Genomic DNA, 27,093 nt, shown 5'->3' with positions numbered 1-27,093 from the left:
TTATAATTGTTATAATAAACTCTAATTGTTTTGGACTTACTAATCGGTGTATGACTTTATTGACTTGAACTTGACCTTAGCACTTGTGACGGTGTCTCTTACGGCACCTGGCGACTCCAGAGCATAGAAGTAAGAAACAGAGCCAAACGAGTGTTAAGCACACTGCCTCTATTGGAGGAGTGTTAAACACGCTAACGTAGAACGACCAACAATTGGATTAACCAGTTACGGAGTGCCGCAAATCAAAGTGAGCCAAGTTTCATTCTCTGTCAGTTTTAAAGATCTATTGCAGCAAGGCACTTTTTTAACACTTAAAAAAAAACTTGTAAAAAAGATTGTTGGGGGGTGGTGGGGGTGGTGGTGGTATAAGACTCACGCATATACAGGGAAAATGTGAAAGTACTATTTTTAAGGGAGTGCTTTGTTCCTATGTTGCACTCCCATTCCAGGTATCTTTTTCAAGTGAAGGACCACAAAGTTAAATCATTAGTATGAAGCCTTCAGTAATAATTTCCAACTGTGCTCTGAAGCTAAAAATTGCAAATTGGGTGGGAAAAATGCTTGCATGCCGTCTTAATTTAAAAGCTTCATTAAAAGAATACATAAACATGTCAAACAGCAATTTACCAGAGTCGAATGGAGCTACCTCCTCGAGGTACTGGAACGGTTTGGGCTAGGAGCGGGATTCACCGCCTGGGTGGGGCTTCTGTACTACAAAGTGAGTGTCCGAACTAACACCACCAGCTCTGAATACTTCCAGCTACAGAGAGGAACAAGATAGGGCTGCCCCCTGTCCCCACTCTTGTCCGCGCTAGCGATCGAACCCCTAGCAATAGCCATGCAGGACGCAAAAAGCTGGAAGGGAATCCGCAGAGGAGACAAAGAGCAGAGTCTCACTCTATGTAGATGACCTGCTCCTCTATGTCTCGAAGCCACAGGAGGTACTGAAGGCAATACTGCAAATACCGAAAGAGTTTGGAACCTTCTCGGGCTACAGACTTAAACTGGGCAAAAGCGAGACATTCCCAGTGAACCCAAAAGGGGAGGGACAGAGCTGAAGGGGCTCCCGTTCAAAACGGCCCTGAACAGATTCCGTTACCTGGGGATCTAAATAGCAAGGGACTGGACACAGATCCACAAGTGGAACCTGACCAGCCTGATGGAGGAAGTAAGAAAAGACCGTCAACAGTGGGGCTCACTCCCACTCTCCCTGGCAGGAAGAGTGCAGACGATCAAGATGAACATACTACCAAGGTCCCTCTTCCTGTTTAGATCCATCCCAATCTTCACCCCAAAGGCCTTTTTTCAAAACATAAGACAGGCTAATCATGGCGTTTTTTGTGTGTGTGTGTGTGTGTGTGTGTGTGTGTGTGTGTGTGTGTGTGGGGGGGGGCATCCTCCTCAACAAGGTACACAACAAGCCCAGTGGTAGCAGCCACGCTGAGAACGTGGACCCAGTTGAGACAGCACTTTGGGATAGCCAAAATGTCCCTGATGGCCCCCATCTGCGGCAATCACAGATTCCCCCCAGCCATGTTAGATACCATCTTCAAAAGATGGAGGCGGAAGGGGGCACACTGACGGTCAGGGACTTCTACATAGGGCACAGACTGGTGTCACTGGACTAACTGACAAGGAAGCGGAAACTAGCAAAAGGACAGGAATTGAGACACCTCCAAATAAAGCACTTCCTCCGCAAAGAGACAATAGGGTGCCTCGGGGCCCCAGAAAGCACACTACTAGAGGACCTGATAGGCCAAGCAGCGAGAAGGGAAAATATACGGACAGCTAGTGGACAGAGCCCGAACACCACAGGACAGGACTAGACAAAAATGGGAGGACAAACTGGCAACTGAGGTGGGATGGGGACTCTGGAGCAAAGCACTGAGCAGGGTGACTCCACCTCATCCTGCGCAAGGCTAAGCCTAATGCAGCTCAAAGTGGTGCACAGAGCGCACCAGACCAGAATCTTAATGAGCAGGTTATTCCCGGAGGTGGAGGACAAATTTGAACAGTGCCAGAGGGGCCCGGCCAACCACACCCACATGTTTGGGGCTTGCTCCAAGCTTGCTGGGTTCTGGGCAGCCTCCTCAGAGGCAATGTCCAACGTTGTGGGGGGGGAGGGTGAAGCCATGCTCAAAAGTGGCAAGCTTCAGGGTATCAGAGCAGCCAGAGCTACACATGGGGAAGGGAACCAACGTCCTTGCTTTCGTTTCCCTACTCGCATGCCAGAGAATCCTGCTCGGCTGGCAATCGGCAGCACTGGCTCGCTGACCTCTCGGAATTTCTCCACCTGGAGAAGATTAAGTACGCCATCCAAGGGTCAGAGAAAGGCTTCCTGATACTTGGGGGCAGTTCGTCGGCCTGTTCCAAAACCTGTTCAAGGCCAGCAATGAGGAGTAAGCCAGGGAAGAAAAAGGGAAAAAAAGAACCAAAGGACAAACCGCGGGCAAGAAAAATGTAATGTATATAAGTAACAACTGTTTATAAATATGAGAAAAGGCAATAAAAAGATTTTCAAAAAAACAACAATTTACATTTAATATAGCACCTTTAACATTGTCAAATAGCATTAAATGATACAAAGCCACATAAGGATATACTAGGGCAGATAACCGAAAGCCTAATCAAATGAGGCTGGTTTTAAAGGAGCGCTTTAAACTGGGAAAGAGGCACAGGGGTTTATGGAGAGAATTCCAGAGCTTAAACAACTGAAGGTGCATCTACCAATAATTGCGCTTAAAGGCTGCTCGACGACCAGAACTGGAGGAGTTCAGATATCCGAGGGCTATACAGCTGAAGGAGGTTACAAAGGCAGGGACAAAGGCAGGTGGGGCCATGCAGCGAGTTGAAAATAAAGATTAAAGTTTTTTAATTAAGGTATTGCTTAATTGGGGGCCAATGTAGATCAGTGAGCATGGACGGACAAAGCTTGCTACAAGTTAGGATAATGGTCAGTAGAGTTTTGAATGACCTCAATTCTACGGAGAGTAGATGTGGGAAGCCAGCCAGGAATATGTTATCAAGCTTGGAGGTAACAAAGGCATGGCTGAAGGGTTCAGTAGTGAGAAGCTGAGGCATGGACAAAAATGGACGATGTTACAAAGGCAGAAACAGGTGGTCTTAGTGATGGCAGACTTGTCCAGTTAGGAGTTCACTCCGGAATCAAATAAGGCATCAAAGCTGTGAACAATCTGGTTCAGTTTCAGCCAGTTGTCAGGGAGAGAAGAAGTAGGCAGCTAGGAACAGAGACAATGGCTTCCACTAGTGGGCACTTCCGACAAGTTAGATCCATAAATAAATGAAGTGAACTTTGCATTTCTCGGATAGGAGGAAAAATGTAGAAGCAATAGAACTTGCCTGAGCATATGCACGTATGGTCTCTAGGTTTTCTTGAGCAGCAAACACACAGACATCTGTACGGCTCACGTTATCAGCAAGGGTACCCCCTGGAGCTATAAAGTAGAAAGGAAATTAAGATTTAAAATGAATGGTAAACGAACCAAAAGGCACGAGGAAAATGTTTTTTTTTTTTTTTTAAATACAAATTTAAAGTACCCAACTATTTTCTCCAAATAAGGGGCAATTTTAGCACGACCAATCCACTGACCCTGCACATCTTTGGATTGTGGGGGTGAGACCCACGCAGACACTGGGAGAATGCGCAAACTCCATACGGACAGTGACCCGGGGCTGGGATCGAACCCGGGTCCTCAGCGTCGTGAGGCAGCAATGTTGACCACTATGGTGCCCCAGAAAATGTTTTTAACTCGTGAGTGGTTAGGATCTGGAATGCATTGTCCAACGTGGAAGGAAGCTCAATCAAAGCTTACGAAAGGGGACTGGATAATTACGAGAAAAAGTTGTGCAGCTACAAGCAAAATGTGGGGCAAGCGGGATTATGAGCTCTGCTGCTTTTGCAGAGAGCTGGCATGGACACGAAGGGCCAAATGACCTCCTTTAGTGCTTAACAAAATTTTGTTAATATATTCAACCATGTGTTAGGTGCCTCAGATAAAGTGTCCAAATGAGACAGCAAAATATACTTCCTAGATCTACACAAATTTAAATCTGCAACAAGGATTCAGGGGAGGGCAGTATAGAGAGAGGAAGAAAAGAGAGAGAGAAAAAAAAAGAGAAAAGAGGGAGAGAGAAGAGAGAGAGAGAGAGAGAGAGAGAGAGAGAGAGGAGAGAGAGAGAGAGAGAGAAGAGAGAGAGAAGAGAGAGAGAGAGAAGGAGAGAGAGAGAGAGAGAGAGAGAGAGAGAGAGCGCGAGAAAAGAGAGACCTTTTTAACCAACGAGTTTTGAAGTAGAAAGCTAAGCAAATAGTCTTGATCTAGTTCTTAAAAATCACAATGCACAGCACATTGCAGTAATCTCTGAAAAATCACCGTGAACCTACAGGGCTTCCAAGCTATCCCATTGTGACAGATCAGCTGGAATGCCATCTGTCTCACCAATATTCAGTGTTAGTTTGGGAAATGACCTTGTATTTTAGCAAACAATCAGCAGATAAATAGTGCTAAATTGTGTACTGGGGAATTCCGGCACTCAAACCACAATCCAATACAGGACTTGAAAAGCACATCAACTAAAATTAATTCTCTTCAATGCACTAAATTAATGTACTCAGAGGAGCTTGTAACAAATTGATGACTTCATAGAAGCACTGCTTTGATGTGCTGGACAATGGTGCGGGAAACAGTAAAATGGGCGGATGCTGCATTTGCTTCGGTTGCACAGGAGATGCTGGGAAGTGACATTGGAAGTGTGAACATGGATGAGAGTGAAAAAGACTGACACACCACACAGACACAAAGAATGTCACTATTTTAGAACGCTTAACACGTGGCTTGTGGGTCAAATTGGTCCTTTCTGATTTTTTTTTTTAAAAACAAGAATTGTCCCCTGATTTGGTTTATCCAGCAGCAGTTTTTACAAGCCTAGTCATTACCAGTTCCAAGTCCCAGGGCATTTAAAAGATCTGGGGTTTGAGGGGATGGGGAAAATAATTTTGTGCAAATCATTACTTTGTACCTAATTGCATATAGATTGCTTAATCGAGTTACAATATCCCACCCTCGCATACATGTAAACTCCAGCCAGGAAACTCATTAAAGCAGAATGCCAGCTGAACACTGGTTCAGTGGAAATACAGACAGTTACTTCTCCTACAGGCAAGGATCAGTTTATGATGTGTATTTATTAATTTTCCCTTCCAAACCATGTATTACTTTCCCTTACATTTAGAAGCCATCCTCACAACAACTGAAACAAAATTAGCAATACAGATTCAAAAGTTTTCAAAAAACAAATGGAGCTCTTACCCAGCATCCCGCCGGCCACCAGGATATCAAATAGAGTTTCAGCATAGCGGCGATAGTCGAGCTTTGCTCCAGAAGCATCAAGAAACTTTGCTACAGCTTCCAAATCACTGCCATTTTCATTCAAACCTTGGATAATAGAATCTTGGAACTGAGTAGGCTCAAACTTCTCTTTTTCATCTACATAAGGAGAAACTCATCAGCACGGCAAACTTTTTTTTTAGAAAATATTTTTATTGAAGCATTTGTAATTTTACAGTTTCAACACTTTAACATTTCTTAACCCCCCCCCGATCTTCCAATGCCCCATACATTGCCAATTCTGGACTCGGAGTCACCCTCCCTTCCAGGACCTCTGACATGACGTCCACAAATCCCTGCCAGAATCCCTTCAACTTCATCACGTCCAGAACATATGTACATGATTCACCGGGCTTCCACCACAGCATCCACATCCATCCTCCACTTCCTCAAAAAACCTACTCATCTGGGCCAGTCATATGAGCCCTATTGACCACCTTGAACTGGATCAGACTAAGCCAGGGACACGAGGAGGAATCGACTCTCCTCAAGGCCTTTTCCCATTGTCCAACTTCCAACTCCCCTCCCAACTCTTCCTCTTCTCCTCCCAATTCCTTGTATATCTCCAAGACCCTCTCCTCCCCAACCCCTGTTTTTGACAACCTTATCCTGTAGTCCCGAGCTTGGAACCTTCCTCCGGACAAAATCCCATACCTGCAGGCATCAAAACCCATTCCCACCCACCAATTCAAACTCTTCCTCTAAAGCCTCCAGGCTCGGAAAACCCTCCTGAATGAAGAGGTCCCCAAATTTCTCAATCCCTGCCCACCTCCTAAAGCCCACATCCAGCCCCCCGGAACAAAACTGTAATTGGCACAGATTGGTGACCCCACTGACCTCCAATATCCCGTGCTGTCTCCATTGCCCCACACCCTCAGGACTGCCACCACCACTTGTAAAGTACCGAGCCGACGAGAACGGCAGGGGCACAGTTAGCAAGGTCTCCAAACTCGTACCTTACAATATGCCATCTCTACTCGCTCCCAAACCGACCCCTCCAAAAAGGCCTTTTCTGCATCCGTAGCTACTACCACCTCAGCCTCGCGCCCCTCCGCTGGCATCATTATAACATTTAAGAGTCGTCTAATGTTGGGCATCAGGTGCCTGCCCTCAAGAAATCCCCTCTGGTCCTCCCCGATTATCTCCGGGACACAGTCCGACGAGAACGGCAGGGGCACCGTTAGCAAGGCCTCCAAACTCGTACCTTACAATATGCCATCTCTACTCGCTCCCAAACCGACCCCTCCAAAAAGGCCTTTTCTGCATCCGTAGCTACTACCACCTCAGCCTCGCGCCCCTCCGCTGGCATCATTATAACATTTAAGAGTCGTCTAATGTTGGGCATCAGGTGCCTGCCCTCAAGAAATCCCCTCTGGTCCTCCCCGATTATCTCCGGGACACAGTCCGACGAGAACGGCAGGGGCACCGTTAGCAAGGCCTCCAAACTCGTACCTTACAATATGCCATCTCTACTCGCTCCCAAACCGACCCCTCCAAAAAGGCCTTTCTTGCATCCGTAGCTACTACCACCTCAGCCTCGCACCTCTCCGCTGGCATCATTATAACATTTAAGAGTTGTCTAATGTTGGGCGTCAGGTGCCTGCCCTCAAGAAATCCCCCCTGGTCCTCCCCGATTATCTCCGGGACACAGTCCACTATACGTATGGCCAGGACCTTTGCCAGCAATTTAGCGTCTATGTTCAAAAGGGAGACCAGCATGTATGATCCACTGCTCTCTGGGTCCTTATCCCGTTTCAAGACGAGGGAGATCGATGCCTGTGATAGTGTTGGGGGGAGCACTCCCAGTTCCTTAGACTCATTAAAAGGCCTTAACCAGGAGCTGCCCCAGTAACACCGAAAACATTTTATAAAACTCCACTGGGCATCCATCTGGTCCCAGGGCCTTACCCGATTGCATCGCCGCCAATCCGTCTATCACCGCCCCGAGCCCAATTGGGGCCCCGGGCCTTCCACCAGCTCCTCATCTACCTTCAGGAACTCTAGCCCCTGCAAAAGTCGCTTCATACCCTCCTCCCTGGCTGGGGGTTCCGATTTATAAAGTCGACTACAGAATTCGCGAAACACAAAGAACAAAGAACACAGAGTTTACCGCTCCCGGGTCCACCACCTTCCCCTCATATCCTTTACTTTCCCAATTTCTCTCGCCGCCTCCCACTTCCTCAGTTGATGTGCTAACATCCTACTAGGCTTTTCCCCATATTTGAGTATCGCCCCTTTCACCCTCCTCAGCTGCCTTTCTGCCTTACCTGTGGACAGGAGCCTAAATTCCATTTGAATTCTCTGATGTTCCTTCAGGAGCTCCTCATCCGGAGACTCTGCATAATCTCCTGTCTCCTCTGATAAGCGCCTTCAATGCTTCCCAAAACACCCTGCCGCGATCTCACCCACGTCGTTGCCCTTTATGTACCCCCGGATGGCTTCCCTCATACGCTCACAGAACTCATCCTCCGCTAACAGTCCTACATCTAACCTCCACTGCAGACACTGGGCTTTCCTGTGCTCACAAGTAGGTCTATCCAGTGTGGCGCATGATCCAACAGCACGATTGCCAAGTATTCAGAGCCCTCCACCCCTGCCAACAGCGTTTTGGCAAATACAAAAAAGTCTATCCTGGAATACACCTTGTGCACTTGAGAGTAGAATGAATACTTATTGCTCCTTGGCCTCCCGAATTTCTACAGATCTCCCTTGCCCCCCCCCCCCCCCCCCCCCCCCCGGGCTCCATGAACCCCCGCAGCTCTTTCACCACTGAAGATACGTTTCCCCATTGGTGAAGAGAGAAAGGCGGGAGGAGCTTGAATCGCCGTCAAGCCCTGAGATTTAAAAAAAAATAAAGTTAGAGTACCCAATTATTTTTGTTTCCAATTTTAGGGGCAATTTAGCGTGGCCAATCCAGCTGCACATTTTTTGGTTGTGGAGTGAAACCCACGCAGACATGGGGAGAATGTGCAAACTCCACACGGACAGTGACCCAGGGCCGGGATTCGAACCTGGGTCCTCAGCACCTCAGTCCCAGTGCTAAAACATCAAACAGGGAATTATGCTTCTTACTGATTTCCTAGAAATAAAAATGTTACAACTTGACATTATTCATGTCAGAGCTCAGGGAAATGTTTAACCCAGTGGCAGTAGAGGGGCATGGGAGTGTAACATTTGCTTCTGGCGTTTCAACTGCTGAAAGCACCAAGTTCAAACTGATGTACCAGATGTACCAAACTGATGCACTGTACCAGAAGAGACCCATGTCATAGAAAAACAAAACTCCACACTGAGCTTCTGATCTCAACCATACTCATTTAGCGAGATGTTGAGAAAAGGATAAAAAATGGTTTGACACTCCAAGTGTTACCTCTCCTCCATACCACTTGACAGCACATAACCATCCCTCTAAATTGAGAGCAAAAAACGGAACAAGCTCATCCAATTGTTTTCTTTCAATCTAAAGTAGGTTGACATTCAATGGGCATTTTCATGAACAAGAAATTAACACTAAATACCAAAGACATGTCCACATTCTTTTCCATGCTTTATAATTATATACAATTACATATGGTCAAGCTGTAGAACTATAATTTTCAAATATTTACTTCAGTAACATACCTCTTTTCCTAGTTTTAAAACGCTGGCCAGTTAGCGTTGGCTTCTGCTGCTTTGGATTATTCATAAAAGACACCCTGCCAATAAAGTGAATAAAAAGGTTACAGGTGCCCCTATACAACCTAATTCAGTCCAGCATAGAACATATCAATTTAAACTAATCCAAGCCATATTTAGACGGATATAATTAGATTTTAGTCACCCAAAACACAGAAAAAGTAAACTCACAAAAGAAAACTTGTGAATATGAACCATCAAATGACTCAACTAAAATAACATGATCATATTAAAACAATTTTGAAGTTTTAGGTCACTACACACTTCAGAGACTTCCAGTGGCAGCATGTAGGGAGAAGTCGCACATTAAGTGGCTCCTGCAGGGTACTTTGTTTTTGGCCCTTCTCGCCCAGTTTCTGGAGATATTTTTACGTAAAGTCCCATCTGATTGATGGTATAAGGTGCCCACATAAGGGAAATGCCAAGAAGGATCAGGGCAAAGAAAATTCTAGATAGAAATTAGTCGACAGATTCTCAGGCTTCTCAAGTCTCCTCTGCTAAAAATGAAAGAGGCTTGTCCTGCGATTCCGGCCACTTCATTAATTGCCAAGAAGCTTGCTGGCGTGGAGGGGGGTGCTCCTATTCAACCGAAGTTAGAAAAGACCTCTGAAGCATGGCACAGCGGTCAAAGGCGTGGAGATGGCTCTCTCAAAACACAGTGACCAAACTGCCTCGCTGGAGGCCATCCTGTATAAGTGTCGAGCTCGGTTTGGGGCGGTGTATCCGGCATGACTCCGAGTGACTTTTGAGGCGAAAGATTATTTTTTCGATACGCCAGAGGATGCCAATGCCTTCATAAATTAATATGGGCACAGTTTGAGTAGGCAGAGGCTGGTGGACAGAATCCTTAAGGTGAACCATCAGTACACGCTTGACCCTACCCCAGAGTTGCTTGCAAGCAGGAGAAAGCTGCAGATTCCATTTGAATTATCAACAGGTAATTCAGTGAGTTAGAAGTGGCACTCGAAGGGGATATTCTATGAATACGGGGAGAAGGCCAGTCATCTGAAGCACCAGGCGGTATCCCAGGAGATTAGGCACTCGGCTGGTAGCTTAGCTTCAGCCCCATCTAAAGCCAATGCAGCTTTCAAAATATTCTATAAGTATCTTTATAGATTGGAGACTCTAGAGAAGAGTTTGGACATGGCGAATAGTGGCATTTTCAGATGGGTTGACCTCCCCATTGGTGAAGAGAGAAAGGCAGGAGGAGCTTGAATCGCCAATGAGCCCGGAGATTTAAAAAAAATAAAGTTAGAGTACCCAATTATTTTTGATTCCAAATTTAGGGGCAATTTAGCATGGCCAATCCACCTCCACATTTTTTGGTTGTGGGGTGAAACCCACACAGACATGGGGAGAACGTGCAAACTCCACACGGACAGTGACCCAGGGCCAGGATTCGAACCCGGGTCCTCAGCACCGCAGTTCCAGTGCTAACCACTGTGCCACATGCCGCCACTGTCGAGTTCCGAGATATTAGGTTAATGCAGACGGATAAAGTTCTCGGCCCTGATGGCTTCCCCATTGATTTCTCTTTTTTTAAAAAATTAAATTTAGAGTACCCAATTGTCTATTTTTTCCAATTAAGGGGAAATTTAGCATTGCCAATCCATCTAGCCTGCACATCTTTTAGGTTGTGGGGGTGAGACCCACGCAAACAATGGGAGAATGTGCAAACTCCACACGGACAGTGACCCAGGCCTTCAGCGCCACTATGCCACCGTGTCACCATTCCCCATTGATTTCTTCAAGTTTGCGGGTCAGTTGATCCCGTTAATATCTGACATTTTCAATGATTCCTTGCCCATTGACACTTAAATTTCTCTGATCCCGAAGGAGGACAAGGACCCTACAGAATGTGGGTCGTTTCTCCCATATCACCTTTGAACGCAGATGTTAAATTACTCTTTAGGTCTGTCCTTGGGGGAGTTCAGACCTTATCCCAGTGTCTGCGTGGGTCTCACCCACATAACCCAAACAAATGTGCAGGTGAATTAGCCACGCTAAATTGCCCCTTAATTGGAAAAAGAAATTGGGTACTTTAAATTTCACAAAATTACTTTAGGTGCTGGCGCTGAGATTGGTGCCCTGCCTCCCAGAGCGTGATCGAGGGAGGCCAGACAGGCTTAGTTAAGGGTCTACAATTCTCGGCCGATATACGGTGTTAAACATTGTTCTTTCCTTCTCTTGTGCCCGAACCAGAAGTGATGGTGTCCATGGATGCCGGAAAACCATTTGTTAGATAGAGTGGGGATCTCTCTTTGAGATCCCTGGGAAGGTTTGACTTGGGACAAAAGTTCATATCTTGGGTTTGGTTACTATATACAGCCCCCAAGGTCCGCACTAATGCCTTGAGCTAGGGGTATTTTTTGTTGAAAGGGGTACGAGACAGGAACGTCCACTGTCTCCGCTTTTATTTGCTTTAGCAATTGAACCGTGGCATGGAGATCTTCAGATAGGTGGAAGGGGATACAAGTCAGGGAAGGAGGAACATAGGGTGTCCATGTATGCAGATGATCTGTTCCTTTATATTATGGGCCCAGTCTCCACTATGGATGAGATAATAAAGCTACTTAGAAGTTTTGGCTCCTTCTCTGGATGCAAGTTGAATCTGGATAAGAGCGAACACTACCGGGAGGGGAGTCAATTCTGGGGATGTTACTTTTTCACCTGCTCAGATCTAGCTTTTGTTATGGGACCCCGAGGGTGAAGAGGGTCTTCTTGGAGCGGGGCAGAGATGGTGGGGGGTTGGCGTTACCCAACCTCCCGGGGTATTATTGGGCGGCCAATGTGTCGATGGTGCGCAAGTGGGTGATGGAGGGGGAGGGGGCAGCATGGAAAAGGTTGGAGATGGCGTCCTGTGGAGGCACAAGCCTGGGGGCCCTGGTAACGGCGCCGTTGCTGCTCTCTCCTACAAGGTATACCACGTGTCCGGTGGTGGTGGCTACCCTCAAGATCTGGGGGCAGTGAAGGCGACATAGGGGGGAAGTGGGGGGCTCGTCGGTTCGTCCCGGGGAACATTGATGGGGGGTTCCAGGGTTGGCACAGAGCGGGCATCAGAAAGCTGAGGGACCTGTTTATTGAGCCTGGGAGAGTTGGAGGAGAAATTTGAGCTCCCCTCGGGGAACATGTTCAGGTACCTGCAGGTAAAGGCGTTTGCTAGGCGGCAGGTGGAGGGATTCCCTTTGCTGCCCGCGAGGGGGGTGAGGGACAGGGTGCTTTCGGGGGTCTGGGTCGGAGATGGGAAGATATCTGATATCTACAAGGTAATGCAGGAGGTGGAGGAGGCGTCAGTAGAGGAGCTAAAGGCTGAGGGGGAGCTGGGGGAGCCTCCCTACTCTGTTGGCTGAACTTTTCATTCACAAATTCCACCAGCTGCTCCGTTGACCATTGGGCTGGTAGGGCCAACCCTTTACCCTCTGCCATCTTCCCCCATATTCGTGCAACTCCTCTCTTTTCGAGCCACTTCTGGTCCGCGGATCCATCCACTAGCCTCACTAGTGGAGTATAGCTTTCCTCCAGCAGCTCTGCACCTTTTTTCTCCAAAACATCCACTGGCAACCGGGCAAAAGGATTGAAAAAAACCGCCTTGAGCGGGAGCTGGCAAATGTGCAACCACTCACACCATGGCTGCCACCGGAAGTCTCTAGTCTCTGTCAGTTGTTAAGGGTTTTTATTTAAGTTTCTTGTTGGAGGGGGGGTGCGTTTAAGGGTTGGAGGTTTCTTTTTTTTAATAAATTTAGAGTACCCAATTCATTTTCTCCAATTAAGGGGCAATTTAGCGTGGCCAATCCACCTACCCTCCACATCTTTGGGTTATGGGGGAGAAACCCATGCAAACTCCACACGGACAGTGATCCAGATCCAGGATCGAACCTTGGACCGCGGCGCCGAGAGGCAGCAGTGCTAAACACTTCGCCACCATGCTGCCCTTGGTTTGAAGGTTTTTTAACTGTTGATTGTGTTCTTTTTATATTGCAACCTGAAGCATCTGTTTTATATTATATTGTGGAGGTGCTGGCGTTGGACTGGGGTGAGCACAGTAAGAGGTCTTACACCAGGTTAAAGTCCAACAGGTTTGTTTCAAAGCAGCTTTCACCCGAGGAAGGAGCAGTGCTCCGAAAGCTAGTGATTTGAAACAAACCTTTTGGACTTTAACCTGGTGTTGTAAGACTTATTATATTATATTGTTGTACCATTTTGTCTAAATAGAAGTTTAATAAAAAGATATTTTCAAAAATGCACACTTCAAACAATTCACCTAATGAGTTCCAAGTTTTTGTTACATCAAGGTTCAGGATTTAAAATACTTTTAACCTCCTTTAAAAAAAAATTTATTTAGTGTACCCAATTCATTTTTTCCAATTAAGGGGCAATTTAGCCTGGCCAATCCACCTAGCCTGCACAGCTTTGGGTTGTGGGGGCGAAACCCATTCAAACACTGGGAGAATGTGCAAACTCCAGACGGACAGTGACCCAGAGCCGGGATCGAACCTGGGACCTCAGTGCCATGAGGCAGCAGTGATAACCACTGCACCACCGTGTTGCCATACATTTTACCTCCTTAACAGCAACCATCTCTGCCCACCTCAGCCCTCATGCTGCCGAAATACTCAACCATGCCATTACTGCCAAACACCATTGTTCCTATGCTCACCTGATCATCCTTCCACCAACCACCCTCCGTAAACTTCAGCTCATCCAAAACTGTGCCACCCATATCCCAACTCACACCTACACCAGTCCAGCAACTCCTCCAGATTAAAATCATCCTCCTTGTGTTCAAATCCCTCAATGGCCTTGCCTCAAAAAACTTCTGTGGCCTAAGTGATATAATTCTCTAAAATTTCAGCACTCCTCCAAATCTACTCTCTTGTATATCCCTGATTTTCATCACTTAACCAATGCCAGCCAAACTTTCAGTTGCCTTGGCCATAGATCAGTTAACATAGTGGAGATTGTAGCCCCCATGTGGGAAATGGATCACCACACCGAGTACTTCATGCACCCCTGAACTATCAGACAAGTCATTACCAAACACTTTTTTTAAAATACTGTGGATGCTGAAAACATGAACTATAAACAGAAAATGCTGGAAAGATTCAGGTCTGGTAGAATCTGTAGTGGGGGAAAACAGAGTTAACTTTGTTGAGTCTGTATGATTCTTTATGTCGCAGAGTCTTTCCAGCATTTTGTTATTATTCTAAAATCCCTAGCTTTCATGACATTTGAAAAATGAAATAGAAATGGTTAAACACTATTCGCAGCCACAATTTCGAATGTGCTGCCTGTTCGAGCAGCAGATACAGATTCAAATATGGTTGTCAAAGGGAATTGGAGAAATACTCAAAAGGTAGAAAATTTGTAGGGATTGGCAGACGGGGGCATAAAAAGTGGCGAGTGGAACAAACTCTTTTTGCCGTACTACTCTATTCAGTATATATCGATGTTCAATTTCACAATGATTATTGGCATTTTCACAATGGAAACTGGCAGATAACTGGCCATTCCAAAAAACACTGTCCCAGAAGCTTCTGTAGCAACAGATTTATGCTGCATAATACTATAAATATGATCTGATACCCCAGCAATGTCAACGCTACACCTCAGATCTTGTGAGCATAATGTGCAATGATTTTTCTCTTTAAAGAAAGGATGGAAAAGGATGTAGAACGAGTGCAAATACAAAAAATGAATCAGATTTAACTAGAGTCAAGCAAAAAAGACAAAGAGGAGTGGAAAAGAAAGACAGGATTAAAAGATACAGACAGAAAGAAAGATGACAAATGCAAAAGCAAGCAGAAAGACTGCTTGGTGATAAAAAAAGATAAAGGTCCAGCTAATTTGTATTCTACCACCCTGCAGTTGCATGGTACAAGGATAATTAATTTGTTGACTAATCATAGCAACCAATCTCTATGAATTAGTCAACAACAGACCCAAACACGAGGAAAAACCCCAGTGGTGCAATTTTGCAAACCATAGGTCCAAGGTCACCCTTTCAAGCTACACTTAGAACATAGTGCAGGAGGCCATTCGGCCCACCGAGTCTGCACCGACCCACTTAAGCCCTCACTTCCACCCTATCCCCGTAACCCAATAACCTCTCCTAACCTTTTTGGTCGTGGGCAATTTATCATGGCCAATCCACCTAACCTGCAGTCTTTTGGACTGTGGGAGGAAACCGGAGCACTCAGAGGAAACCCACGCAGACACAGGGAGAACGTGCAGATTCTATTATTAAATATATCATCGTTCCTTCACTGTCCCTGGGTCAAAATCCTTGAACTCCTTCCCTAACAGCACTGTGGGTGTACCTACACCACATGGAATGCAGTGGTTCAAGAAAGCAGCTCTCCACCACCTTCTCAAGGGCAACCAGGAATGGGTAGTAAGACGACTTCCGGTCGGCGAGCGGAGCGGTCGCACGGAGAGGGGCTCCCGCAGGGTAACGAAGTCGGGGCCTTTCTCTCCGTAGCGGCAAAGAGCAGGGAGGGGGACCCCCCCCCCCCCCACAAACCTGTCGGCGGAGGATCCTCGGCGGCGGCAGCAGCAGGTCCCCCCCCCCCCCCCGCCCCAACGCAGGCCAGGAGCGGTGTGGCAGCGGCCAGGACCGAAGCAGGGCACAGCCGGCTGCAGCGACCTAACCACCCCCACCGGGAGGGCGTGGGGTGCGAAGTGAGGCAGCCCGAACGGAGCAGCGGGGACCGACCCAAACCCCCCCCCCCCCCCCACATCCCAAACCGGCAGCGACCACCACGAGGCAAGGACAAAGAGACACTGCATAGGGTCAACTCCACCTCCACGTGCGCAAGGCACGTACAAAGAGCCCACTTAACAAGAAACCGTATGAGTAGGTTCTGCCCGAAGGTGGAGGACAGATGTGAACGGTGCCAAAGAGGCCCGGCCAACCATGCCCACATGTTCTGGTCTTGCCCCAGACTTGTGGAGTACTGGACAGCCTTCTTCAAGGCTATGTCCAAAGTGGTGGGGGTGAGGGTGGAGCCATGCCCGATAGTGGCAGTCTTCAGGGTTTCAGACCAGCCAGATCTATTCCTGGGGAGGAGGGCGGACGCCCTTGCCTTTGCCTCCCCGATAACCCGCCGTAGAATCCAGTTTGGCTGGCGGTCAGCAGCACCACCCAGAGCTGCAGACTGGCTGTCCGACCTCTCGGAATCTCTCCAAATGGAGAAAATCAAATTCGCCATACGAGGGTCAGACGACGGTTTCCACAGAACGTGGGAGACATTCATGCAATTGTTCCGGGACCTGTTTGTGGCCAACGAACAAGAGGAAGAATAGTTGGGTGGCCAAGAATCAGGGGAAAATGGACGGGAATCGGGGGAAGGTAGCCGGGGGGCCCGGCGGGGGGGGGGGGGGGGGGGGGCGGGGGGGGGGGGGGGTTCGTTATGGGGGGGTTTGTTCTCATGGTTTTACACTTATTTATTTTTCTTGTTAACTTATTGTTTTATTGGAGGGGAGGGGGTACTGTTTTTCTCTGTTGTGATAACATTTGTTGTTGAAAACTTGAATAAAAATTATTCCAAAAAAAAAAAGGATGGACAAAGCCGCAAGCAAGTCTGATGGCAAGCTAAGGCCCAAAACCAAATTGTAAATAAATGCCTATAAACATGTGCCTTGGCCATATTGGGGAATGTAAAATATGTAAAGGGGGTGCCCACAGTTGTTATTATGAAGATGCTTACCTGTAAATATACATGTTAATTTTTACGTGTTTTTTTTTCTAATAATTTGTAATTTGTTGGATATAAAATATGAAAACTCAATAAAAAACATTTCCAAAAAAAAAGGAATGGGTAGTAAACGCTTGCCTAGCCAATAACACCCACATCCTGTAAATGAATTTTTTAAAACCGATGTCGTCAGTGAGACTGACAAAAATATTGCCACAGCAACAAAATAAATTCACTCCCCACTGGAATGGGAAGCCACAATTTCACTGGTTCCTTTATTAATTGATCTTTAAGGTCATGTCACGTCAGGATCATAGTTCAGGTCATTAACAGGTATGCTAAGAAAGGAATCTCAACCATTCTGCTCCTGGGGCCACCCCCAACACACACACCTTTCCCATGTTATTAAAGTTTAATGGGCCCCTGTATAACCAAACATTTATTTTTAAACTTTGCTGATGTTGAGCAACAATTCTGTGAAAATGTTGAAACATCTTCAACAAGAATTTCTGAGTAAAGTGAAATGAAGAACCACAATGCGTAAAGAGACAAGGAAATTAATTAGAGTCTGGAAAAGGAAATTGTTAACCAAAGAGCAGGGAGATGATAATCAATAACATGCACAGAAAGTGGGGGAACAGATAAAAAGTGAAAAATAGTTCAGACGTTAGATCCAAAGTGCCTTCCTGATCAAAATGTATGGTGCTTGAGGTTGGGGTGTGGGGAGGTCTGGAATTACCACAGTGACAGGAATAATTAATTAAAACATAAATCCAACAACTTCACAAATCGCCATTTGCTGGCCCAGAGTGTTGTAAATCGTCCAGCATATCCTTTTGCCCATATCAATGCCCAAAGCTCTGCCCAAGTATTTATTTTTCCAGTTCCCCTTTGAAGGCTAGTGCTATTGAATTGTAGTTTGTTTCATAAAACCAGATCAGGTCATTATCACACTGCCATTTGTCTGTTGCATATATTACAACAAACACTTCAATGGCTGCAAAGCACTTGGGTATGTAATGGCCATCGAAGGTCCTATATCAATAGAACCAGAGAATTCCTACAGTACAGCCCATCGAATCTGCACCGACCCTCTGAAAGAGCACCCTACCTAGGCCCAGCCCCACCCTATCCCCATAACCCCAACTAAGCTGCACATCATTGGACTGTGGGAGGACACTGGGGCACCCAGAGTAAACCCAGGCAGGCACGGGGAGAATGTGCAAAATCCACACAGATAGTCCACCCAAGGCCGGAATTGAATCCGGGTCCCTGTTGCTGTGTTGCAACAGTGCTGACCACTGTGCCACCCCACAAGTAATTACAAGTCTTTTCTTCAACAATTTATGCAGAATCATTAACATTCTTCTTTTTCTCTGTAATAGCCTTTTTTTTAATAAATAATGAAAATATATCCCGACAGCCTCCTCATTTATCACAATTTTGACTGTCTGCTTCTCCTGGCGATAAATACAAAACACTCCTTTGGTACCTCAGCCATGCCTTCTCCATGCACCTGGTCCTTAATCATCCCACCCTCACCTCGAATTTCTATCAATGCGCCGGACTAGTTCACTTTTATTTTAGCGTCAGAGTAATTTGTGGCTGCCTCTTTGCCCTTCACTTCCTTTTTCACGTCTTGTGCTCAGAATTATCCCTGTATTAAGTTGACCTCTGAAATACACCCACTTTTCTTGTTTTAACCTACTCTTAACTCCTATCAGGCGAGTAAAGTAATAAAACATACCAAAGTACTTCACTGGAGCATTTTGGAACAACATAAGTCACCAAGCCACATTAAGGAGATATTTGACCAGATGACTAAAAGTTTGGTCAAAAAAGGTTGGGTGTAGAGGAGAAAAGCAAGAGGTTTGGGGGATGGGAGGCGAGGCTGAAGGCACAGCTGCCAATTATGAAGTGATTCAAATGAGAAATGTTCTACAGGCTAGAATCTGTGAAGCATAGGCATCTAGGGAAGTGGATGCAGGACGAAAGGCAAGTCGGAAAGGATTTTAAATTAAGGATGCAAATTTTAAAAATCAGGGATCATATGATCTGGAGCCAATGCATGCCAGCAAGCACTTGGAAAACATTTCCTCGATTCTATCAATAGTAAATTGGGGATAGAACATCTGCAGTAAAAGTGAAAATCTATTCTGAAATCAAAACTCAGGAACAGTTTCATGCCAAGTATTTTACAAAAGGTTAAAAGTTGGCCAAGTAACTTACCTAAACAAGTTATTCCCATTGGTATTGTAAAGAACAATTTTGTCATCACTGATCTAAATCCAAGAAGTTCCAATTTACTTTTACCACAGACTGCAACAGTCTGATGCAGCGGCATACCATGGTGACATGGCATGGGCAATAAATGCTAGCCTTGCTAGTGATAGTCAATTCACACAAACAATAGAGAGCATGGACTAATCCCTCGGATGCCCTATAAGCTTATCCCTGCATAAAATTGTCACTTTGTGCTGTACACAAAAATCTCTATTTGTAGGTACTGAGGTAGGTGACAGAAATAACCCAATTTAGAATGTGCAGCCTTTTCAAGTTGTTTGGTTATTGGGGGATAATGCAGCTCAATGTCACATTAAAGACAGGACCCCCATCTTGCAACAATTCTGGGGCTGCAGAATCACACAATCGTGGTAGCCCTTGCACCACCTGTGTTCTCAACTTAATTGTTTGCAAACATGCTGGAGAGAATTGCTTCACTTTCTTGTGGAGAATTAAAACTAACCAGATCAGGGGTAGCACGGTGGCGCAGTGGTTATCACTGCTGCCTCATGGCACTGAGGTCCCAGGTTCGATCCCGGCTCTGGGTCACTGTCCGTCTGGAGTTTGCACATTCTCCCAGTGTTTGAATGGGTTTCGCCCCCACAACCCAAAGATATGCAGGCTAGATGGATTGGCCATGCTAAATTGCCTCTCAATTGGAAAAAGTAATTGGGCACTCTAAATTTATTTTTAAAAAAGGAATGTGGGGTTGAAGTTACTATCAGATCCACCATGATCTTATTGAATGGTGGAACAAGCTCAAGGAGCCAAAAGGACTACGCTCTCCTAATTTGTAATTTCATATGAGTGAGTTGTGAATGGCACACTCACCTGGAACATCGAAATATCATTGCACACATCTAAATTGACTTATGAACATACTGACCCAATATATTTATCAACATAAAAGTACAATTTATGGGTTCATGTTCTTTTTTTTAAAAAGACAAATCGAGGCAGGGAACTACAGGTCTATCATCATGATATACTTGATGTGGAGATCGGTGTTGGACTGGGGTGAGCACTGTAAGAAGTCTTACAGCACCAGGTTAAAGTCCAACAGGTTTGTTTCAAATCACTAGCTTTCGGAGCTCTGCTCCTTCCTCAGATGAATGAAGAGGTAGGTTCCAGAAACATATATATATATATATATATATATATATATATATATATATATATATATATATAGACAAAGTCAAAGATGCAAGACAATGCTTTGAATGCGAGCATTTGCAGGTAATTAAGTCTTTACAGATCCAGAGAGAGGGGTAACCCCAGGTTAAAGAGGTGCGAATTGTCTCAAACCAGGACAGTTGGCAGGATTTTGCAAGGCCTGGCCCGATGGTGGGGTATGAATTTAATACGACATGAATCCAAGGTCCCGGTTGAGGCTGTACTCGTGTGCGCGGAACTTGGCTCCAAGTGTCTGCTCAGCGATTTTGCATTGAAGGCAGCCTTGGAGAACGCTTACCCGGATATCAGAGGCTGAATGCCCTTGACTGCTGAAGTGTCCTGGCTTGAGACAATTCACACCTCTTTAACCTGGGGTTACCCCCATCTCTGGATCTGTAAAGACTTAATTACCTGCAAATGCTCGCATGCAAAGCATTGTCTTGCATCTTTGAATTTGTCTATATACATGTTTCTGGAACATACCTCTTCATTCACCTGAGGAAGGAGCAGCGCTCCGAAAGCTAGTGATTTGAAACAAACCTGCTGGGACTTTAACCTGGTGTTGTAAGACTTATCATGACAATACATCAATGGAGGATGCTTTAAGGGATCCCAAAACATACCCCCCTTCATCAATTTAAAAGAAAATGGGTCATTAGACATACTCAACGTGCCTTGTAGAAAAGGAGGTTATGCCTTTAAGGTTTTATTTTTTTAAATATTTATTAATAAATTATGAAACCCCTCCATCTGAGGGGCAAGACCTCAGCCCACTGGTGCTTGTTTTTAAATCAATGACCTGGCCAATAAGTTTGCAGGATATTTTATCTGAGGGGTAAGCAAGAAGTTAGATGCTCCAGGCAAGTGGGCCATTCACATCTCCCACTTTTGACTTTTAAACAATCTGGGCCCCAACTTGTGGGATTCTCTCTTTCACCACTTTCCTCTTAAGGCCCAGCTTTCAGCCACCCCCAAAGTAACTTTAAAAGATAGGCGGTTACAAGAAAAAGGTACGCTTTTTTTTCCCCCAGAGGCTGAACGGTGGTGATATTCACCCTTCCTTCTCACCCACTTGCTGCACTAGCCCCAACCGACTCAGCAAGTAACAGGAAATTAACCAAGAACAGCCAGGGGATCACTTAAAACCCATTGCACAAGGACAGTGCTGATCACTGGCTCCATTTGTACCCACCACCACTTTGAAATCAATGCAGAAACAACTTCCCTTTTTTATTCAGTACCCAATCTCCCAGCCTGGTGAGTGAAAGCGAGTGACCTGAATCAGCAATTTGGAGATGAAGGAGACATAGGAAACAATCAGGATTCAGATCCACTTGATCTCACGAAATCAGTGACAAAAGCCCAAACATTGGACCACAGGAGGCTATTCAGCCCCTCGAGTCAGCCCTGCCATTCAATATCCGATCATCTACCTGAAAACGCAATTTGCCAGCACCATCCACCCCTTGTTCTCAGTGAAGATGGAGGGAAATGGCATCAGACTCAAATGGATAATGCTGTTTCTCTCCACATATGCTGCCAGACCTGCTAGGGTCTTTCTCGTACTTTACAATTTTTGTCCCACATCCCTTGAAATCACTAGGGGGCAGAACGGTTGTTAGCACTGCTGCTTCACAGCACCACGACCCAGGTTCAATTCTAGCCTCGGGTGACAGGGCAGATTTTGCACCTTCTCCCAGTGTCATGGGTTCCCTCCGGGTGCTCTCATTTCCTGCCACAGTCCAAAGAAGCGGTTAGGTGGGTTGGCCATGATCAATTATCCCTTAGTGTCCTTGGGTGAGCTTGGGTGGAGTGCTCATAGAATCCCCAGTGCAGAAGGCGGCCATTAACCCATCTGCACCAACCCTCCAAAAGAACACCTTACCGAAGCCCACACCGCCATGCTATCCTGATCTTGGTTTCGGACAATGCTCGGCACAACATTGAGGGCCGAAGGGCCTGTTCTGTGCTGTACTGTTCTATGTTCTAATTAATCTTTGGGATTAACATCTAGGAAATAACTGGAAAAACACCTATTGTCCCAACCCTACCAATTCATGGACAATGGTAGGTACACGAGGACCACAGACGATGCCAGTCAGGGAGCACATGGCCATAAAATAAATAATTTAAATATATGTACAAATAAAGTATTTTACATTATATAGTGCTAAATATGCGCTTGCATACATACGTATTACATATAGTCACATACACATGTTACATACAGACACGAAGAAAAAAACTAATTCTGAGAAAAAGGCCCGTCAGCCATTTTGTTGTCAGAGTAAAGACACAGAGATGGAGAGAGAAGGCGAGCTTCTAACGCTCAGAGAGCGGAAGTGGGGATGTCCCGGGGGTCGTGGTCTTGCCGTAAGGCCCGCCGGGAATTACCCCTCTCCCTCGGCCAGACCACGTCGCTCGCGTGCACACCACACACACCCTCCCCCGCAAAACAGGAACAGACCGGAACAGACCAGACCCGCCCCCCCCCCGCGCGGCCAGCCCCAGCCCCGCGTGGCCGGGCGCGAGCGACTTCCAACTGCCGCCCAGCGCGAGTGCAGACAGGGAGAGAGCGCGCGGCTCTCGCTGCCCTCACCTCACATCCCCCACCCCTCAAACCACCAGCGACGGGACAGTGCCGTGCATCCCGAAACCCCGTAGCGAGAACGGTCGGATTTCTCCCCCTCCCAAATTGTCATATATTTGTATATATATTACAAATATTTATTGGCCATATATATATATATATATATATATTGAACTCACCGAGATAAATACTGCTGTGAAAGTCAGTGACACGCAAAGAGACTTGGGTCTAACGTTCAAATGGTGTCCGGCAGTGAGAATCTGAACTGAGTGCGCATGCACAGTGTTTGTACCCCCTCCCCCTCCCGGGGCTGGGACTATTTCACTCGCTGGAGAGGGGTGGGTGAAGTCCTGATGCTGATGGTATAATCCAACCGGGTTACGGACCATTTACAAATGCGGAGTGGGCGGGGGGAGTCTCAGTTGATGCATCATTCGGAACCGCGACTCGAAATACATGCCAAACTACGGTACTGATTTTATTATTTAATTTAATTTTCATCACGTTCAAACCGAATTACATCCTCCCTTTATTCTTGTGAACAGTCATTTTGGTTTTATCTTGCACTGATTGTCAACCCTTTCCGGCTCAGCCCTTTGGTTGCGCCCGCCGGCACCTGACGTCGCCCCGCATAGCTTGACTGTTGACGTATAAAAACTTGAAAAAAATACGGCGTCTCGCATGCGTCAGAGGTAGGGGTGGGTGGAGTGTGATTGAACAATGCGTTGCAGCAAGGCAGGCTGTATGCTCCTGCTGCTCAGTCCAGTAGCACCACAAGGCAGCAAAGGCATAAACAAAGCCCTCCTAACTTATTGCTGTAGAAAAAGTAGCATCCAACTGTGTAGCCTTTTATTTTGCTTTCACTCCTCCATCCGGATAGCCAGATGAGGAGGAGGCCACTCCGCCCTTCCAGTTTGTCCTGCTGCCCTTCAATGAAATGGTAGTTGCTCTGCATGCAACCCTTGGCCCCACAGTCTATACAAGTAAAATACTGTGGATGCTGGAGACCCCAGGCATAAACAGTGCTGGAAAAACTCAACAGGTCTGGCAGCATCTGTGGAGAGAAACACAACTCGCGCTTCATGTCCATAAGAACTAGGGATAGGAGTAGGCTATCTGGTCCCTTGAGCATACTCTGCCATTCAGTAAGATTATGGCAGATCTTTTGGTGGCCTCCACTTACCTGCCCACTCACCATAACCCTTAATTTGTTTTACTGCTAAAAAATCTATTTCTCGAAGTAGCCGCAACTGCTTCACTGGGCAGGGAATTCTTCAGATTCACAAGCCTTTGGGTGAAGAAGTTCCTCCTCAACTTAGTCCTAAATCTACTCCGCCTTAGTTTGAGGCTATGGCCCCTAGTTCTAGTTTTGTCCACCAGTGGAAACAACCTCCCTGCTTATACCTTATCTTGATGGCCAAATGGCCTGCTTCTGCACTGTATGTTCTATCTGTTCCCTTTATAATTTTATATGTTACTATAAAATCTCGCCTCATTCTTCTAAATTCCAATAAGTATAGTCCCAGTCTACTCAGTCTCTCCTGATAAGCCAATCCTCCCAACTCTAGAATCAGCCTAGCGAATCTCCTCTGCACCCCCTTGAGAAAGGACATACTGGAGACCAAAACTGTACTCAGTACTCCAGGTGTGGTCCCACCAGCACCCTATACAGCTGCGACATAACCTCCCTATTTTTAAACTCTATCCCTCTAGCAATGAAGGACAAAATTCTATTTGCCTTCTTAATTACCTTAAAACCAACTTTTTGTGATTCTTGCATAAAGACACCCAGGTCCCTCTGCACAGCAGCATGCTGCAATTGTTTGCCATTTAAATAGTGGTCTTTTGCTGTTATTCTGACAAAAATGGTGGCCTCACATTTATCAACATTGTACTCCATCTACAAGACCCTTGCTGACTCACTTAAACTATTTATACCCCTCTGCAGACTTTGTGTCCACTCACCTTAGTGTCATCTGTGAATTCTGACACATTACACTTGGTCCCCCAACTCCAAATCATCTATGTAAATTGTTAAAAAATTGTTGTCTCGGGGCGGCATGTGGCACAGTGGTTAGCACTGGGACTGTGGCGCTGAGGACCCGGGTTCGAATCCTTTTGTGTGGCACCTTGTCGAATGCATTCTGGAAATCCAGATACACCACATCCAGGCCACATCCATCGGTTCCATGTTGTCCACTGTGCTCGTAATGTCCTCAAAGAATTCCAGTAAATCAGTTAAACATGACCTGCCTTTCATGAACCCATGCTGCATCTGCCCAATGGGACAATTTCTATCCAAATCTTTCTTCAGAATCATAGAATCCTACTGTGCAGAAAGAGGCCATTCAGCCCATCGAGTCTGCACTGACTCTCTGAAAGAGTACGCCACATAGGCCCACTCCCCCATCCCAGCCCCATAACCCCACCTAACCTGTACATCTATGGACACCCTGGGGACAATTAGCATGTCCAATCCACCTCACCTATCAATCTCACAAAATGGGCAATCAAACTGGCATTAGTTGCTGTTTGTGGAAACATCTACTACTTGAGGTGTTAATCACTATCCACACAAGCTGTTGGCATCAGGTCCTCAGCATAGCATTTTGTCAAAATATTAAATTCGCAGGTTGTGCCTCTGCTCTTGCCCTGCTTTAAGTATTTATTCAACTTTCCCTGTAAAGATACACAATGGTCTCTCCCTCCTCCACTCTCTGAGGCAGAGGGCTTAAACACAAAAAGTACATCTTACATTTATACAGCCCCTTTCAAGGCCACAAGGCATTCTAAAGTGAAATGGAAAATGAAAATCGCTTATTGTCGCGAGTAGGCTTCAATGAAGTTACTGTGAAAAGCCCCTAGTCGCCACATTCTGGCACCTGTTCGGGGAGGCTGGTACGGGAATTGAATTGAATTGAATTGGCTTGCCTTGGTCTGCTTTAAAAGCCAGCGATTTAGCCCAGTGTGCTAAACCAGCCCCTAAGTGCTTTACTGTCAGCAAACTCTCACAAACAGGGATATGATAATGACCAGTTGATCATTTCATAGAATCCGGACAGTGCAGAAGGAGGCCATTGGGCCCATTAAGTCTGCGCAGACCCTCCAAAAGAGCACCCTACCTAGGCCAACTGCCCCGCTCTATCCTGTTCAATTTCAGCCTCGGGTGATTGTGTGGTGTTTGCACTTTCTCCCCGTTTCTGGATGGGTTTCCTCCGGGTACTACGGTTTCCTCTCACAGTCCAAAGACGTGCAGGTCAGGTGGATTGCCAGGCCAAATTGCCCTTAGAGTCCAAAATGTTAGCTGGGGTTACAGGGGTGGGGTGGCAGTATGGGCTTAAGTAGGGTCCTCCTTTCAAGGGCTGGTGCAGACTCAATGGGCCAAATGGCCTGCTCCTGCACTGTGTTCAATGATCCTATGATCCCTGTAACCCCACATAACTTGCACATCTTTGGGCACTAAGGGATAATTTTGCATGGCTTATCCGAAGCAGGCACTCAAAGTGCAGACTATGGAGTTGTTGCAGTGGTGGAGAATGGCTGCTGCTGCTCTCTCTCTCTTGCTGCTGCTGCTCATCATTTTGCTGCCTTTTCCCAGTTCTTGTTTGCTGCTGAGCTGACTGTCTGACTGGAGAAAGCAGGGTGGAGAGAAGGAAGGGGAGGGGAGAGAAGAAGGCGATTTCCGAGACTAGGGTGGGAGCAGAGCCCTCTGGACTGCTTATTTGCTGGGGCCCTCTCGGGCTGAGAGCCCTGCCCAGCCTAGTCTTCCCACCCATCAACAACTGCCTCTCAGCGAGGGCAAAGCATTTTTTCTTATTCCATCATGTGTGCTTGTCTCAGGGTGGGGATCTGGTAGACAGTGTATTTACTGGGCCCCTTCCAAGCTGAAGACCTCGCACCTCAGCGCCTACTTTCCATTGGCGCGGTCGTCCCAGGGTGGGAATATGGACTGTGTATTTGCTGGGCCCCTTCTGGGCTGAAGATCTACTTTCGCTCCCCAATCCTCCCACCCAGCAGCTGTACAGGAGTCTCCCGTCACAGTCCATCCACGGTGCCCCACATTCCTGTGCCTCCCTGCTCCTCCTCCTGCTGCGGCCCATGCTCTCTCTCCGCTTTCTTTCCTGCCCCTCCGCTTACCTTTCTGGGGGAGAGTACTGTATATACCTCACCCCCCCCTGTCTCTTTATGATTGCTGACACGACAAAGACAACATCGGACCAGTGGGTGTGGTATTTGCCATAATGGCCACTCCACTGGCGTAGAGCCAGTGGTG

General features: G+C 46.5%; 1 protein-coding gene across 2 annotated transcripts in view; it reads right to left on the bottom strand.

Moving 5' to 3' along the window:
• The window catches only part of LOC119960260 (basic leucine zipper and W2 domain-containing protein 1), a 73,996-nt gene extending 50,853 nt beyond the window's left edge, over positions 1–23,143 (bottom strand). Inside the window, exons 1-4 of one of the 2 annotated variants that reach the window (XM_038788009.1) lie at positions 23,000–23,143; positions 9,027–9,100; positions 5,328–5,504; positions 3,361–3,455 (exon numbers count right to left, since the gene is read on the bottom strand). In XM_038788009.1, coding sequence (XP_038643937.1) covers positions 3,361–3,455; positions 5,328–5,504; positions 9,027–9,090 — 336 coding nt within the window. In that variant the 5' untranslated portion in view covers positions 9,091–9,100; positions 23,000–23,143. Of the gene's footprint in view, positions 1–3,360; positions 3,457–5,327; positions 5,505–9,026; positions 9,101–22,999 lie in introns of those variants that run through there. The other variant, XM_038788017.1, reaches the window with a different exon arrangement.
• Between the last annotated feature and the right edge of the window lie 3,950 nt (positions 23,144–27,093).

This window comes from Scyliorhinus canicula, chromosome 2 (genome assembly GCF_902713615.1).
Source record: "Scyliorhinus canicula chromosome 2, sScyCan1.1, whole genome shotgun sequence".
NCBI classification, from domain to species: domain Eukaryota; kingdom Metazoa; phylum Chordata; class Chondrichthyes; order Carcharhiniformes; family Scyliorhinidae; genus Scyliorhinus; species Scyliorhinus canicula.
Note: the sequence above shows the minus strand (reverse complement) of the source record. Positions and strands in the feature narration are given on the sequence as shown.